Below are 12881 nucleotides of genomic sequence, written 5' to 3' on the forward strand. Positions count from 1 at the left end.
GTAGATCACCCTCAAAAAAATTCATATCGATCGGAAAAGGAATTCAGCCAATTCCATTTTGAAGTCATAATTAGGTCACCGATAATGTTATTATGATCAAATGTTCCCCATGTCGAGTTCCTAACGTGTGCCAAGTTTCATTTATATTCATTGAGCAGTTCCAGAGATGATGTCCAAAGTTTTTCCTTTTTGCAACATGCCTGCCACACCACATCACCTATGATGTCATAGTTATCATAAAAAATTTTATCCAAGGGTAGGCACTCCCTTTGTTTAATGTTTCATGGCAATCGCTCAAGCGGTTGCTCCGAAAACGAATTTAAAAGCGAAAAGGTGAAAAAGCTTGGGGAAGGGAGTTGACGGGAGAGGAGAGTAGATGTGAATAAATAAATAATATACAAAAATAATTTGGTACTCATTGGTACCCGAATAAACTAAGACTTGGCCATGCCCAACTCTCCAATGCAGACTTTAGGTCGATCGACTGCATTTACCTCATGTCACTGGGATGCTTGGGACCGAGCACGAAGATTTTGGTTGGTCACTGTCTTTGCCTTGGCCAACAGTTTCTGTGTGTGCATGTACTGTACATGCCACTCGTGCATACGGCTAACGCATCGATAAGAAACATCCCACCTGTAGTGAGTCAATAATGCTTGTAAATGGGAGAGCATTGGGCATTTGTTGGTGGGTACTTTGAATAGTAACTGTCGTCAATCAAATCCAATGAGATTACAGAAATGATTTTTCAAGTAGCATCGAGGGAAACATTGTCACATGATGAAAATTTATCAAAAACTTCAATAAGACGTACTGTATTTTGTGAAAGTGGTATTTTTTGCTATTATTGACAATAAAATTGGTAGGCTGTTCAAGTATACAAAAAGCAGTAAACAACCACCAAAAGCGATAGAGTTGGCAACTATGTATCCATTCCCAAGGACAACACTTTTTGGGATAGATTGAATAAAAAAATTTTTTTACACACTTGGGCGATGACAAATGAAAGTAATTAGAGTTCAACTAGAACACCTTATACTACACAGTCATGAGAAACAAAGACATGGGCGGGGTCGGCGAGTGGGAAATTTGATTGGTCGACATGTAAAATGCATACTATTTTGTCCAAATACAGTCCTGTTAAACGAAAGGTTTTTCAAAGTGCCAAAAAGTCGATTTGTGTTCTCGTGTTCAAGTATACAATTAAATTGAAATTAAGATTTTAAAGGTCGTAGAAAAATTTTTTTCGGAAGTTTACTGCCGTTGATGTACCGTCTTTTACACCACCTTAATTATCACGTTACATTCGTTCTTCCTGCCTGTTTGTCCTTTATGATGTCTTTAAAAACAGCAAGTTTGCTGTTTGGAATGATTTTCAATTTTGTTTGACTGCTATACAGGCATTCATTTTCTGATTCGTGTTCAAAATATAATATTTGATTGAAATCAAGTTGTTCTTCAATCAAAAAGCAACGTATGTACACAGGCAGACAGAAAAAAGTGAAGCAATTGCTTAACCCCACTCCTTGCTTCATGTAAGCAGGGTAATTATGTTGTATGTTTTGAGATATTTCAACAAACCTTTCAAGTGATGCGTTCGACCAACGAGAAAGCAGAGTTGGTTCTTCCCCCCCCCCCCTCCCCGACCCATATTTTGGGGTCTAACGATCAACTTTGTGTCACATCCCAGAGAAGAGAAAAACGAATAAAGCAGGATAACTGATGTTTTTAATATGCAATTGTCACAGTTGCCTCTCGAGCTCCACCTCTGTTGACCACAGGATAGATAACACTGGTCTGAGTCATTTCAGAGGTCTAGGTTTTCTCAACGGCCCCTATATGTTTTTTGCATGCTGAATTTAGAAATGTATCTCATTTCGCTCAATCAGTTCAAGTTTTTTTTTAATTTTAAGGAAAATATCTATCTCAATTTTAAGGAAAAAAAAAAAAATCAAAATTTTTGTTTTTTAATTAGCATTTTTAAAATTCAAAATCAGACTTGCATTGACAGAAAATGTACAAACTACATATAAAATGACTCGCAAGTACACTTAATGTGAAATTCAACATTAAAAAGATGAAGGAAAGCAGCGACTGCTGGAGCGACAAGTTGGGTGTTGCCAGAAACAACGATTTATCTATATTTTTCTGAAATTGAAATGAAAGTAATTGAGAAGGCACTTTCTTCCACATTAAGTGTACTTGTGTGTCATTATATGTATAGTATGTACATTTTCTGTCAATGTAAGTCTGATTTTGAATTTTAAAAATGCTAATTAAAAAAAACAAAAATTTTGATTTATTTTTTTCCTTAAAATTGAGATAGCATAAAAACTTGACCTGATTGAGCGAAATTAGATACATTTCTGAATTCAGCATGCAAAAAACATATAGGTACCGTTGAGAAAACCTCGACCTCTGAAAAAAATATTTCAAATGCAGCCCAGTGTTATCTGTGGCAGGTCAAGATCCTTGCAGGAATAACCTGGCCCTGTAACAGTTGTGCTGTCTCCATTTGAAACTTAGATTTCAAACAAATATCACCAAAAGCGAGATTGGCAAACAAATAGAGGTGAATGAAGGTGTAAAAAGGAAGGGTGAATGAAGAATCATGAGGAAGGAAGAATCAAAATGCTCACACAACCCATTGAGCTATGCTTCCGAAACTCCATTTGGCAAACTCCAAAACATGGTGGAGAGAGCGAGAGCACTCTTAATGAACGCAATATATTTAAGTCAAAATTTGGAACGATGTTTTGTCTCGATATAGTTTCTCAATACAAAATCACTAACAATAATAAAGCAGTTTAGAACCGTAAACATGCCTTTTTAATTGCACCTCAACATCCCTAAAAACCCACTCAGATGCTATTTAAGTTCCACATCCGTAATGATCAATGAAATGGTGAACCAACGAAAGGCTCCTTTGAAGGGAGTTCAACGATATGATGTTTTCTGCATTTGCACAGGGTATCGTCAAAAACTAAAAATGACATCTGAACATACCATCACCACCATTAGGTAAGCCAATCAATCTTTTTAGTGTTAATTTTGACGAGCTGGGTAAATTAGTCAATCCTCTTTCTTGCCCCCCAATGCCCGTATTCGCTCCAAAAGGGTAGGGTGAGTGTGGTGCCAGATGGAGTACAGGGGATCAGCCTCTGGGAAACCGAGGTTGGTGGCATTCAGACGCAGCAAGGCTGCCAACAGATGCTTTCCATGCCCCATACCGCGAGCAAACTGGTCTGCCTGGCGCTCAAACCTTCTGGATATCGCCACGGCAGCAAACCCAACCATCTGCAAAGCAGACAACAGGTGGCATCCATCACAAGGGAGATTCAGAAAAAAAGTTTTTCCCTCAAAAGCTTATCCTAATGACCATAAAGAAAAACACTTACAATGTTCGTCCTTTTCTCTGTAATTTCCAACCAGTGTTGCGTGTTCTTCCCAGTGTTGGCGACTTTACACACCGATAAAAAAAATCATCTTTTTGGATCTTAAAATGTTCCAAAGGAAAAACATTTCAATTCCACCACCTCACTCTTCCATGAGTCTGTATTTTGTAAACAAAATAGTAGTCAGTGTGAATATAATATTGCGGTTCTAGGAACCGCATGCATCCAACATATAGTGGTGTCAAGACAGTTATTACATTAATGTACGTTTAGATAGTCCCTTCCCTTTTGGCTAGCGGGACAACGGGACATGCGTTGCGGGGATCTCACAGGTAGGGTCGCTTACATCACTAACTTCATTTCTACTCTTCTTTTCTGCTTATTTCTGAGGTAAATATGAATTTGGGTCCTCGCGGAGGCCAACACGTGCAACATGTGCGCGGCTGGGGGGAGGGGCATAGAAAGGCACATGTTCTATGTGGCCTTTCTATGCCCCTCCCCCAGCCGCGACAGCACCGCACGAGCATTCACAGCGCAGAGCTCCCGTCCTCAAGCGATCCCTCAACCCAACTTTTGCGGCGAGTTATACAATATGCTCGGTAGCTCGAGATGATCGACTCGAGCTTCCGATGATCTGGCATGAGATTGCCGGTTGACGGAGTAAAAAAAAGTAAAAAAAAAAAAGTAAAAATCCACTAATTGGAGAGGTTTGGCATATCTACTCCAGTAGCGAAAAGACACAGAGACCAGCACTATTACGATTATATTATGGAAACTGCCTTGTCTGGTAAAGCACAATAGCATACCGTGTTGTAAGGTGCCAGGGCAAACTGGAATGTCAGAAGCATTCCGATAAGAATGGGATACTCGGAGTGGAAGCCAAACGCAGAAAAGAGCTCTGGCCAACCCATGAGAGTTTGGAACAACAGGAAGCAAAAGAAGAGGTTCATCTGCAGTCATTCACCACAAGAAAGTGCAAACATTAACAAATGTACACAAATGTTTACGTTTAAAATCGACAAAATATAACGAGAGCCTGGGATATAACACTTCTCAAAACGTGCTCGCCTGGAGCAACAGGGAACAGGTCAATCGCTTGAAACATTAACACAGCAAACAATACCAATATCACAGTTTCCATAAACATCTCACCTGGCTAAAAACTATATGCTTCAATGTGTGCTGATAGTTCCAGTGTCCAAGCTCATGGCAAAGAACTGCCAATATTTCATCCTGAGTGCATCCCTACCGAACGAAGAAGATCAATCATTGGAGACAATGCATTGTGTTCAGCAGAAGCAGCACAATGTGCAACGCAACAAGTTCAATCCAAGAATTTTGATAAGACAATGAAAGATACTACAATATAAATGTTTTTCGTTTTTTTGGAACAAAATCAGCACCAAGTTAATCATGTTAATGAGGAATTAGGTGACGTTCTACTTCTCTCGGGAGGTGTTTTTACAGAGGACCAGCAGTGGGAAATGTCATTCACTTCGCAGCATGGCTAATGAGAGAGATGGCACTTTACAAGAAGCATTATAGTGAAACAAGCCTGGTGTTGGCTTAACGGTCAAGGTGGTTGACAAGATCTTAGGGTCTTGAGTTAAAGCCCTTGCTCATCCATTGAATTAACACCAGGCAGGTTAACTGAGCCTATCATCCTTCCAAGGTCAGCAAAATGAGTACCAGCTTACTGGTAAACAAGGGGGAGTACCAGCTTACTGGTAAACAGGGGGCATTACATCAGCAGCACAGCTCTACCCCCAGAAAAATGATGCAGCCAAGCAGCCACAGGATGCATATGAATGAATAAACAAGACAACGTGCAGAGCATACTCGCAAAATCCTTCAAACAAATTTGACCATAAAAATAATTAGTGGTTAAATTCAGTGACCTGATATGCATATCCTGTTCAATTTCAAGGAAATCAGATGAAAATTGAGGATTTTAGAAATTGCACCTGTTGTTGACCTTTGGCCGATGTTGACCTTTTGGCATAGATTGACCTCAAAAATTGGTGGTTGAATTCACTGACCTGATGTGCAAATCCTCTTCGAATATCAAGTCAATCAGATGAAAATTTACGAAATAAATTTGACAAAGGTTGTTTTCCATTGTTGACCTTTTGACTTCAAAATCAATCGGCTTCTTGCTTATGACAAACCCTACCGTTTTCTCATTTGCATCACGAGTGACGCGGTTACGAGCGATGAGGGTACGAGTGGCCCCAGTCCATTTCAAGTGACAAATGAGCAGGGGATGGTTTGACCACTTCAAGAAGTGCTACAGTCTCTGTAATGTCAAATGCTGACAGACGAGTGTGCCTCCACGAACCAAAAGGCATCCAAAACGTTCTCTGCTCAACTCGCGCAGCTCATCCAGGAGAAGGGGTACATGCCAGAGCAGGTGTTCAATGCTGACAAAACTGGACTGTTTTGTAAAAAAAAAAATGCCAACGTGACCTTTTATCTCGAAGCACGAGGGGACAGCATCTGGAATCAAGGCCGCAAAGGACCAGGTATCTCTTCTCCTCTGCGCAAACGTAAAAGGGGCCTGCACGATGAAGCCCATGATGCCGTACCGTTCCCTGAACCCACTTGCTGTCAAGGGCAAGAACAAGCACACGCTGCCCATGTTTTGGAGGGCCAACAGGAAGGTGTGGGTGGCGCCAGCAATTTTCATGGACTGGTTCCGTAACTGTTTCGTCCCTCAGATGGAAAGGTACCTGGTGGAACAAAACCTTGCATTCAGGGTTCTCCTGCTCGTCGACAACACTCCTGGCCATCCCGTGGACCCGATGGTGGCTCACTGGAATGTCAAGGTGATCTTCCTTCCGCCCAACAGCCACTCGATCACTCGTCAAGATCCAGCCACTCGACCAAGGGACAATCTCCACTTTTAAAACCTATTATACCCACCGCACTTTTCGCTGCATTTTGGATGCGATGGACACTGACCCAGAGCTCACTATCGGCCAGTGTTGGAAGGCGTTCAACATAGCCCACTGCATCGGCACAATCAAAGAGTCACTGGACGAGGTGAGAGCCTCCACCATCAATGCCTGCTGGCACAACCTGTAGCCACAGGCAGTGAAGAACTTCAGAGGCTTTCCTGACAACATGGAGAGACATGAAATTGCTGGGTTGGCATGGTAGGTGGGGGGGAAGCTTTGACAAAATGGAGCCTGAGGAGTTGGATGCTCTTATCTCCTCGCATGCCAAGGAGCTCACCGAGGAGGAGTTGGGAGCAAGGCAAAAGCACGAGAGGACAGCATCGGGAGGATTTGGGTGTCTCCCAACTCCCAACCAAGGTGTCTGAGGAGGAGGAAGAAGCAGGTAGTGATGAGGAGGAAGAGGTGGCGAGGTTAAAGCTCAAAGTCAAGTTCCTGGGTGAGATGCTGCAGGACATGCGGTCAATTACCGAGAGACTGTTAGATGCCGATATTGTCATGGAGCGTGATCTCAAGTTCAAGAGGGGGTTGGATGATGTGAGGCTCCCTTACAAGGAGCTACATCAAAACCTGCGGAAATCTGCCAGGCAGCTCTCAATCACGGATTTTTTTCTGCACTGGTCTGCATCAGCACCGTCGCCTGCCTCTGCTGCATCCCAATTGGTGAGTGACTCATCAGGATCCTCACCTGCTTCAGTGTCCTCACCTACATTGTTTTTGGTGCATGGCTCATCAGTACCCTCATCTGTCGTTTTCAGATGACTCCACCGAGTTCACTGGATTTTAAATCGTCATCATTTTAAAAGTGGCAGGTGTTTATGCAAATAAAAATTTGAAACAGTACCTTGTTTTTAAAAAGAATTTAATTGTTTTTTTGTAAACATTTTTTATGAAACCATAATCATGTGCATTCACAGTCCAAAAGATTTCCCCAATGAATCAAGAACCGCCTGGAACTTATCTACCTTTTCTCCATTGAAACAATGCCCCGCTAGTCACAGATTCGCCATTCGTGGCATTTTCCAGGAACGTATCCCCTGTGAATAGCGGGGTCCGACAGTACATACAAAATGCCGACAATTTTTATTTTTAATTAAAGACTTCAAATATTAATCATGTGAATTATTGTTGTAATATAAACGTACCTTGTTCAGATTTCAACGCATTATTTTCATCGATAAAATGTTCATAAACTCAGACGTGATGTTGAGTGTATGAAAGTGCACATTCGTGTAGATATATATATATATATATATATATATATATATATATATATATATATATATATATATATATATATATATATATATATATATATATATATATATATATATCTTGTAAATAACTAAAACTCATCTTGTATGTATGTATGTATGTTCCCAAAATACAGCCAAAACGGGCCACCTTACTCACCATTTGCCTGCGGTTTGCAGTATCAAGTTTCGGTCAAATCAAGCAACAAAAAAAATTATTGAAAAATCAATTCCCGATTCAGTCAAGTACTCTTCGGGAGAGTTTGATCAATGCAAACAACCTCAGCGGTATAGTTCGCTGGAGCTATCTTTTTTTTTTTTCCATGAAATGATTTATTTTAAAATCTCAAACATTTAATATAGACAAAACGATTTATTTTAAAGGATAAAATAAACATCACCATTTTGATCTAATACTTCCGTGTTCATTAATAAATAAAATTGTGTTTCGAAGATTACGCACAATAATTTCTTCGACTTTCTTTTCTCCGTTTTTTTTTTTCTACATTGACGTGCAATATCGTTTCGTTCAAATCGGGCAACGAAAAAAATTATTAAAAAATCAATTCCTGATTCAGTCAAGTACTCTTCGGGATTATTTGATCAATGCAAACAACCTCAGCGATATAGTTCGCTGGAGCTATCTTTTTTTTTTTTTGAAATGATTTTTTCAGCAACCGCTGTCACAACAGGAACCTAATGGGTTCACGGGTAGTCCAGTATGTATATAAACACGCCATTGCGTGTGTCTGCCTCTGTCTCTATGGTCACAGTGGTACAAATACAACTTTGTGTGGGGGGTAACATCGGCTACGTGGCTGCCGCCTCACACAGGGATTGTTGGGGGCATAAATATGTACTGTGTAGCGCCACCTAGTGGCGAGAGTAAAGGGTATTACAATTTCCTTTTTACTTAGGCAACACTGAAGTTAAAGGACTCTTCGCATGGTTAAATTTGTCTTCCTTTCTTTCTCCACCCCTTCCACCCCCCCCAAACCCCTCTCCCCTAAAATGGAGGGGCCTGTCAAAGCCTGTCATCATGTGTGAGATATTTCTAGTGGGGGAAGCGGCAGCAGGACGAACGTGGGGAAAATTGGGGGTGGGGGGAGCAGGATGTGGGGGATGGGGAGTTGGAGTGGGGTTAAAGCACTCTATGCACAGGTAAATTTGTCTTCCTCTCCTCCTTCTTACCCAAAATATTTGGCAAACAGGACGACTAATTGGTCCATCAGCGAAGCGACGGGTCAGATCTGCTCGTTAATTAATAAGTACATTTCATTTTAAACATATAAATGTGAACTATCAGACAAGTCATTAATAAGTACATTTCATTACCTCTGCCATCTGTGATGGACGGAGGAGATACTTTTCACCCATCTGTTAGTTGTTGTGCAGGATATCTCAAAAAGTTGTGGACAGATTTGAATGAAATTCGATGGGCAAGTTGGGTGTGTGTCAAGGACTAAATGATTAGATTTCAGTGAAGATCTGGCTACGGATTTGGATCCTGGAAATCCAAAGCGAAGGATTAGCTCTGCTAGTTTCATATAACTTTAAAGTGTACGTGCACATAACCTCTTTAAAGTGTATCTGTACATAGCGAAAACCACAGAGGCCTATGAAGTATGAACCCTCAGAGCTATGTGGAGTGAAAAAGATGGGTGGCTGGAGGAATTTCTGGGCAGCTGGAGGAAAAGGCATGGCCTGGCTAATTGGATGTGCTTGTGATGCTCAGGGAGAGAGGGGAAGCCGTGGCCTGTAGAATGGGTGGGGCTTATGACCCACAGACACAAACTCAGCTTTATGTATGAAGATAATTATGCAGTGGATAAATAAATATTGCACGATGAAGCAGCGTGTGTATCCTTTGTTCTGAAGGTCAGTCCTGACAGAATAATTGGAATGCTGGAGAAATCAATTATAATTACACTGCTTGAGAAATTAGAAGAGACAAAAAGTGATAACGTGAACAGAACAAACTTGCATTGATCCTGCAGAGGTGAGAGGACCTCAAAAAAAAACTTTTGGTTTGTTTTTTAAAACAATACCAACACCACCAAGCTTTCAAGGATACTCTTTCCAGAACTTTTCAAACAGAAATCACACCCATAATGATATAAATCATTTTGTTATGATTGGCTGGAGTGTACTGCAATGTTATATTCAAGGTAAAATCAAAACTAATTGTACATTTAAAAATGTGAACAACAATAAATTAATTGGAAGGCATGAACAGACAATTGTGTCTACAAACATGTTCCAGAGCAATCGTGGACTCACAATGCAGAATATACATGGATTTGAGGAAATGTACTACTCTGGTTAAATGTACAACTGCCCAAAAAAATAAACTGATTTGGTGCACTCATGGCAAAAAAAAATTGGTTACATGGACTACCAGCCAAAAAAATTAACTGATTACATGTACTAGTGGAGGAGGAGATTGGGACCATACTCTGTGCAGAGCGTTGGTGCTGCCGGAGCAGTCTCCTTGGCTATTGCGCACAATCCTGGACGGGTCACCACTCTGACACAGTATACCAGCATGCTGGCACTCATTTTGCCGACCTCGGAAGGATGACAGGCCGAGTTAACCCCACCTAGTATTAATTCAACAGCTGAGCCAGATTTGAACTCAGGACCGTTGGATCCAAAGCCCGCCACCCTAACCATTAAGCCAACACCAGCATACGAGTGGCAAACAAGTAAATATGGTTACATGAAGGTGACCACTGCCCAAAAAGTAAATTGGTTACATGTAATACTACCAAAAGGATAAACTAGTTACATGTATGACTACTCCAAAAAATAAAATAAAATGGTTATGCGTAATACTATCTCGAGCATAAACTGGTTGGATGTACTATGACCGAGCACAAAAACAGATTATGTGTAATACAACCCAGAAAATAAACTGGTTGGGTGTACTAGTGGCAAGAAAATAAACCGGTTACATGTACTATTACCTGAAAAAAAAGAAACTGATCACATATACTACCACCCACAATAGACTGGTTACATGTAATACTACCCAAAAGGTAAGCTGGTTAAGGCGCTGTCACACCTTGACGATTTAGCCAGCGTATGCCGACTTATGAAAAATTTGTCTAAAATGCTGGCACACGTCGAATACGTTATGGGTAAGTTTTGTATATGTAAAGAGCACGCTGAAAAACACTATCATACGTCATAGTATGCTGGCTTTCATCGTTGTACTTTGTGGTTGTCCTCAAATTTTAGCATGCTTGAAATTTTACGATGTATGCCAGCGTATGACTCACACGTTCCGCTACGCTGGCCATAAGTTGCAGGCACGTTATGCGATCGTTGACACACGTCGCCACACGTTACTTGTAAGTTACTCATAAGTCGAAACACGTCGAGGTAATGACTAGCGTACCTGAAACTTATTTATAACCTATGAGTAATGTGTTGTAGGCACGTTATACGATCGTTGACACACGTCGAGGCAAGTTATGCGATCGTTGACACACGTCGAGGCACGTTACTTGTAAGTTACTCATAAGTCGAAACACGTCGAGGTAATGCTTAGCGTACCCAAAACTTATTTCTAACCTATGAGTAACGTCTCTCCAACGCATATTGACGTATTTGATTGACGTCTTCTGGACGACCACATAACTTACTGAATGTGTTTCTAATTTACAGCTACCATATAATGGCGTATTGACAGCGTTTAAAAAAAAAACAAACAAAAAAAACAATAACTTCCGATATTTCGTCACGTGCCGTTACGTCACGTCCGATTGCCTCTTCAGTTTGCTCATGTCTTTTTCTTAGTTCCTCATCTGTGAATATTTTCTGTTTGAGGATATTGTAACGTCGACGTCGAAACTTAAAAGCAAATGTCCGAATATATTTTAAAATTCCTGATAGACAAAAAAACCCCAAAAAAAACCAACAACAACAACAACAACAACTTCAGATATTTCGTCACATGCCTTCACGGAGCCAATGAGAAAAAAAGAAAATGTGCCTTGACGGAGAAAATAAGTTTCGGGTCTGCTAAACATTACATCGACGTGTTTCGACTTATGAGAAACTTACAAGGAACTTGTGTCGACGCGTGTCAACGATCGCATATCGTGCCTACAACTTATTCCCAGCCGAGCGGAACGTGTGAGCCATACGGCGAGTATGTTGTAAAATTTTCAGCATGCTTGAAATTTCACAAAGTACGAGACGTACCACGAAATATGACAGCATACTTCATCGTTTTTCAGCGCACTCTTAACGTATATACAACTTACCCAGAATGTATTTGACGTGTGCCAGCTTGGTTCGGCAAATTTTTCATAGGTCGGCATACGCTGGCTAAATCGTCAAGGTGTGACTGCGCGGTTGACACTTCCAATTTTCAGGTGGTTATGATTTAAATCGGCGTGCGGCAGGTTTTTAACAGGCTACGCCACAAGTTTGTCGGCGATACGTGCAGCGCGCTATGCCTAAGTTAAACTATCGTTGGGCATAGGTTGTGAACGCCGACAACAGGCTAAGCATTTGTTGGTACAAGTAAATCTACAAGACAACGAAACATTCTGTGCCCCTTACTAATATGTTATGCATACGACCAAAACTTTTTTAAAAAACATCAAAATATCAGCGTACGCCAACGTTTTACATACATTTTTATACGTTGCCATTGCTGGCGAAATCGTCAAGGTGTGACAGCGCCTTTAGGTGTGCTAGTGGCAAAAAAATTAACTGGTTACATGTAATACTACCCAAATATAAGCTGGTTACATGTAATACCACTGAAACAGTAAATTAGTTAGGTGTACTATGAAAAGAATAAACTGGTCACATGTACTACGACCCAAAAAAATTAACTAGTTACATGGAATACGACACATAAAATAAACTAGTTAGGTGTACAAGTGGCAAAAATAAACTGGTTACATGTAATACTAAGTAAAACAAACTGGTTAGGTGTACCACAACAAAAAAGTGGTTGCAACTTCAATCAAAGCACAGTCCAAATGGGAAACCTCGTTCATTCCTTTGGTGCAAGGACAAAGTAAGAAGAGTACAAACCTTTTCTGTATCTCCCTCTTGTTGTAACAAAGTGTCAAAAAGGACAATCCGTTTGTTTTTATAAAAACCATAAAAGTATGCATTGCTGTGAGCAGAGCGACGTGAGCCTGAAACACATGCACACAAATATACATGAGAGTGCTTAACATCAAGCTGAAGCAGGGTATCTAATAAAATAGGACACTGATGTAGAACTCGAGTTCAAAAACAGGAAACAGGCTTCA

The 12881-nt window shown here is 40.7% G+C and overlaps 1 protein-coding gene across 1 annotated transcript in view; it reads right to left on the reverse strand.

Annotated features, from left to right (window-relative positions):
* Positions 1-1711: 1711 nt before the first annotated feature.
* The window catches only part of ZMPSTE24 (zinc metallopeptidase STE24), a 35527-nt gene continuing 24357 nt past the window's right edge, over positions 1712-12881 (reverse strand). The window contains exons 8-11 of the mRNA XM_085891339.1: positions 12658-12764; positions 4548-4640; positions 4202-4345; positions 1712-3297 (exon numbers count right to left, since the gene is read on the reverse strand). Coding sequence (XP_085747465.1) covers positions 3073-3297; positions 4202-4345; positions 4548-4640; positions 12658-12764 — 569 coding nt within the window. The 3' untranslated portion in view covers positions 1712-3072. The remainder of the gene's footprint in view (positions 3298-4201; positions 4346-4547; positions 4641-12657; positions 12765-12881) is intronic.

Source organism: Eptatretus burgeri, chromosome 8 (genome assembly GCF_056783735.1).
Source record: "Eptatretus burgeri isolate ZD-2024b chromosome 8, Ebu_testis_v1, whole genome shotgun sequence".
Classification (NCBI taxonomy): domain Eukaryota; kingdom Metazoa; phylum Chordata; class Myxini; order Myxiniformes; family Myxinidae; genus Eptatretus; species Eptatretus burgeri.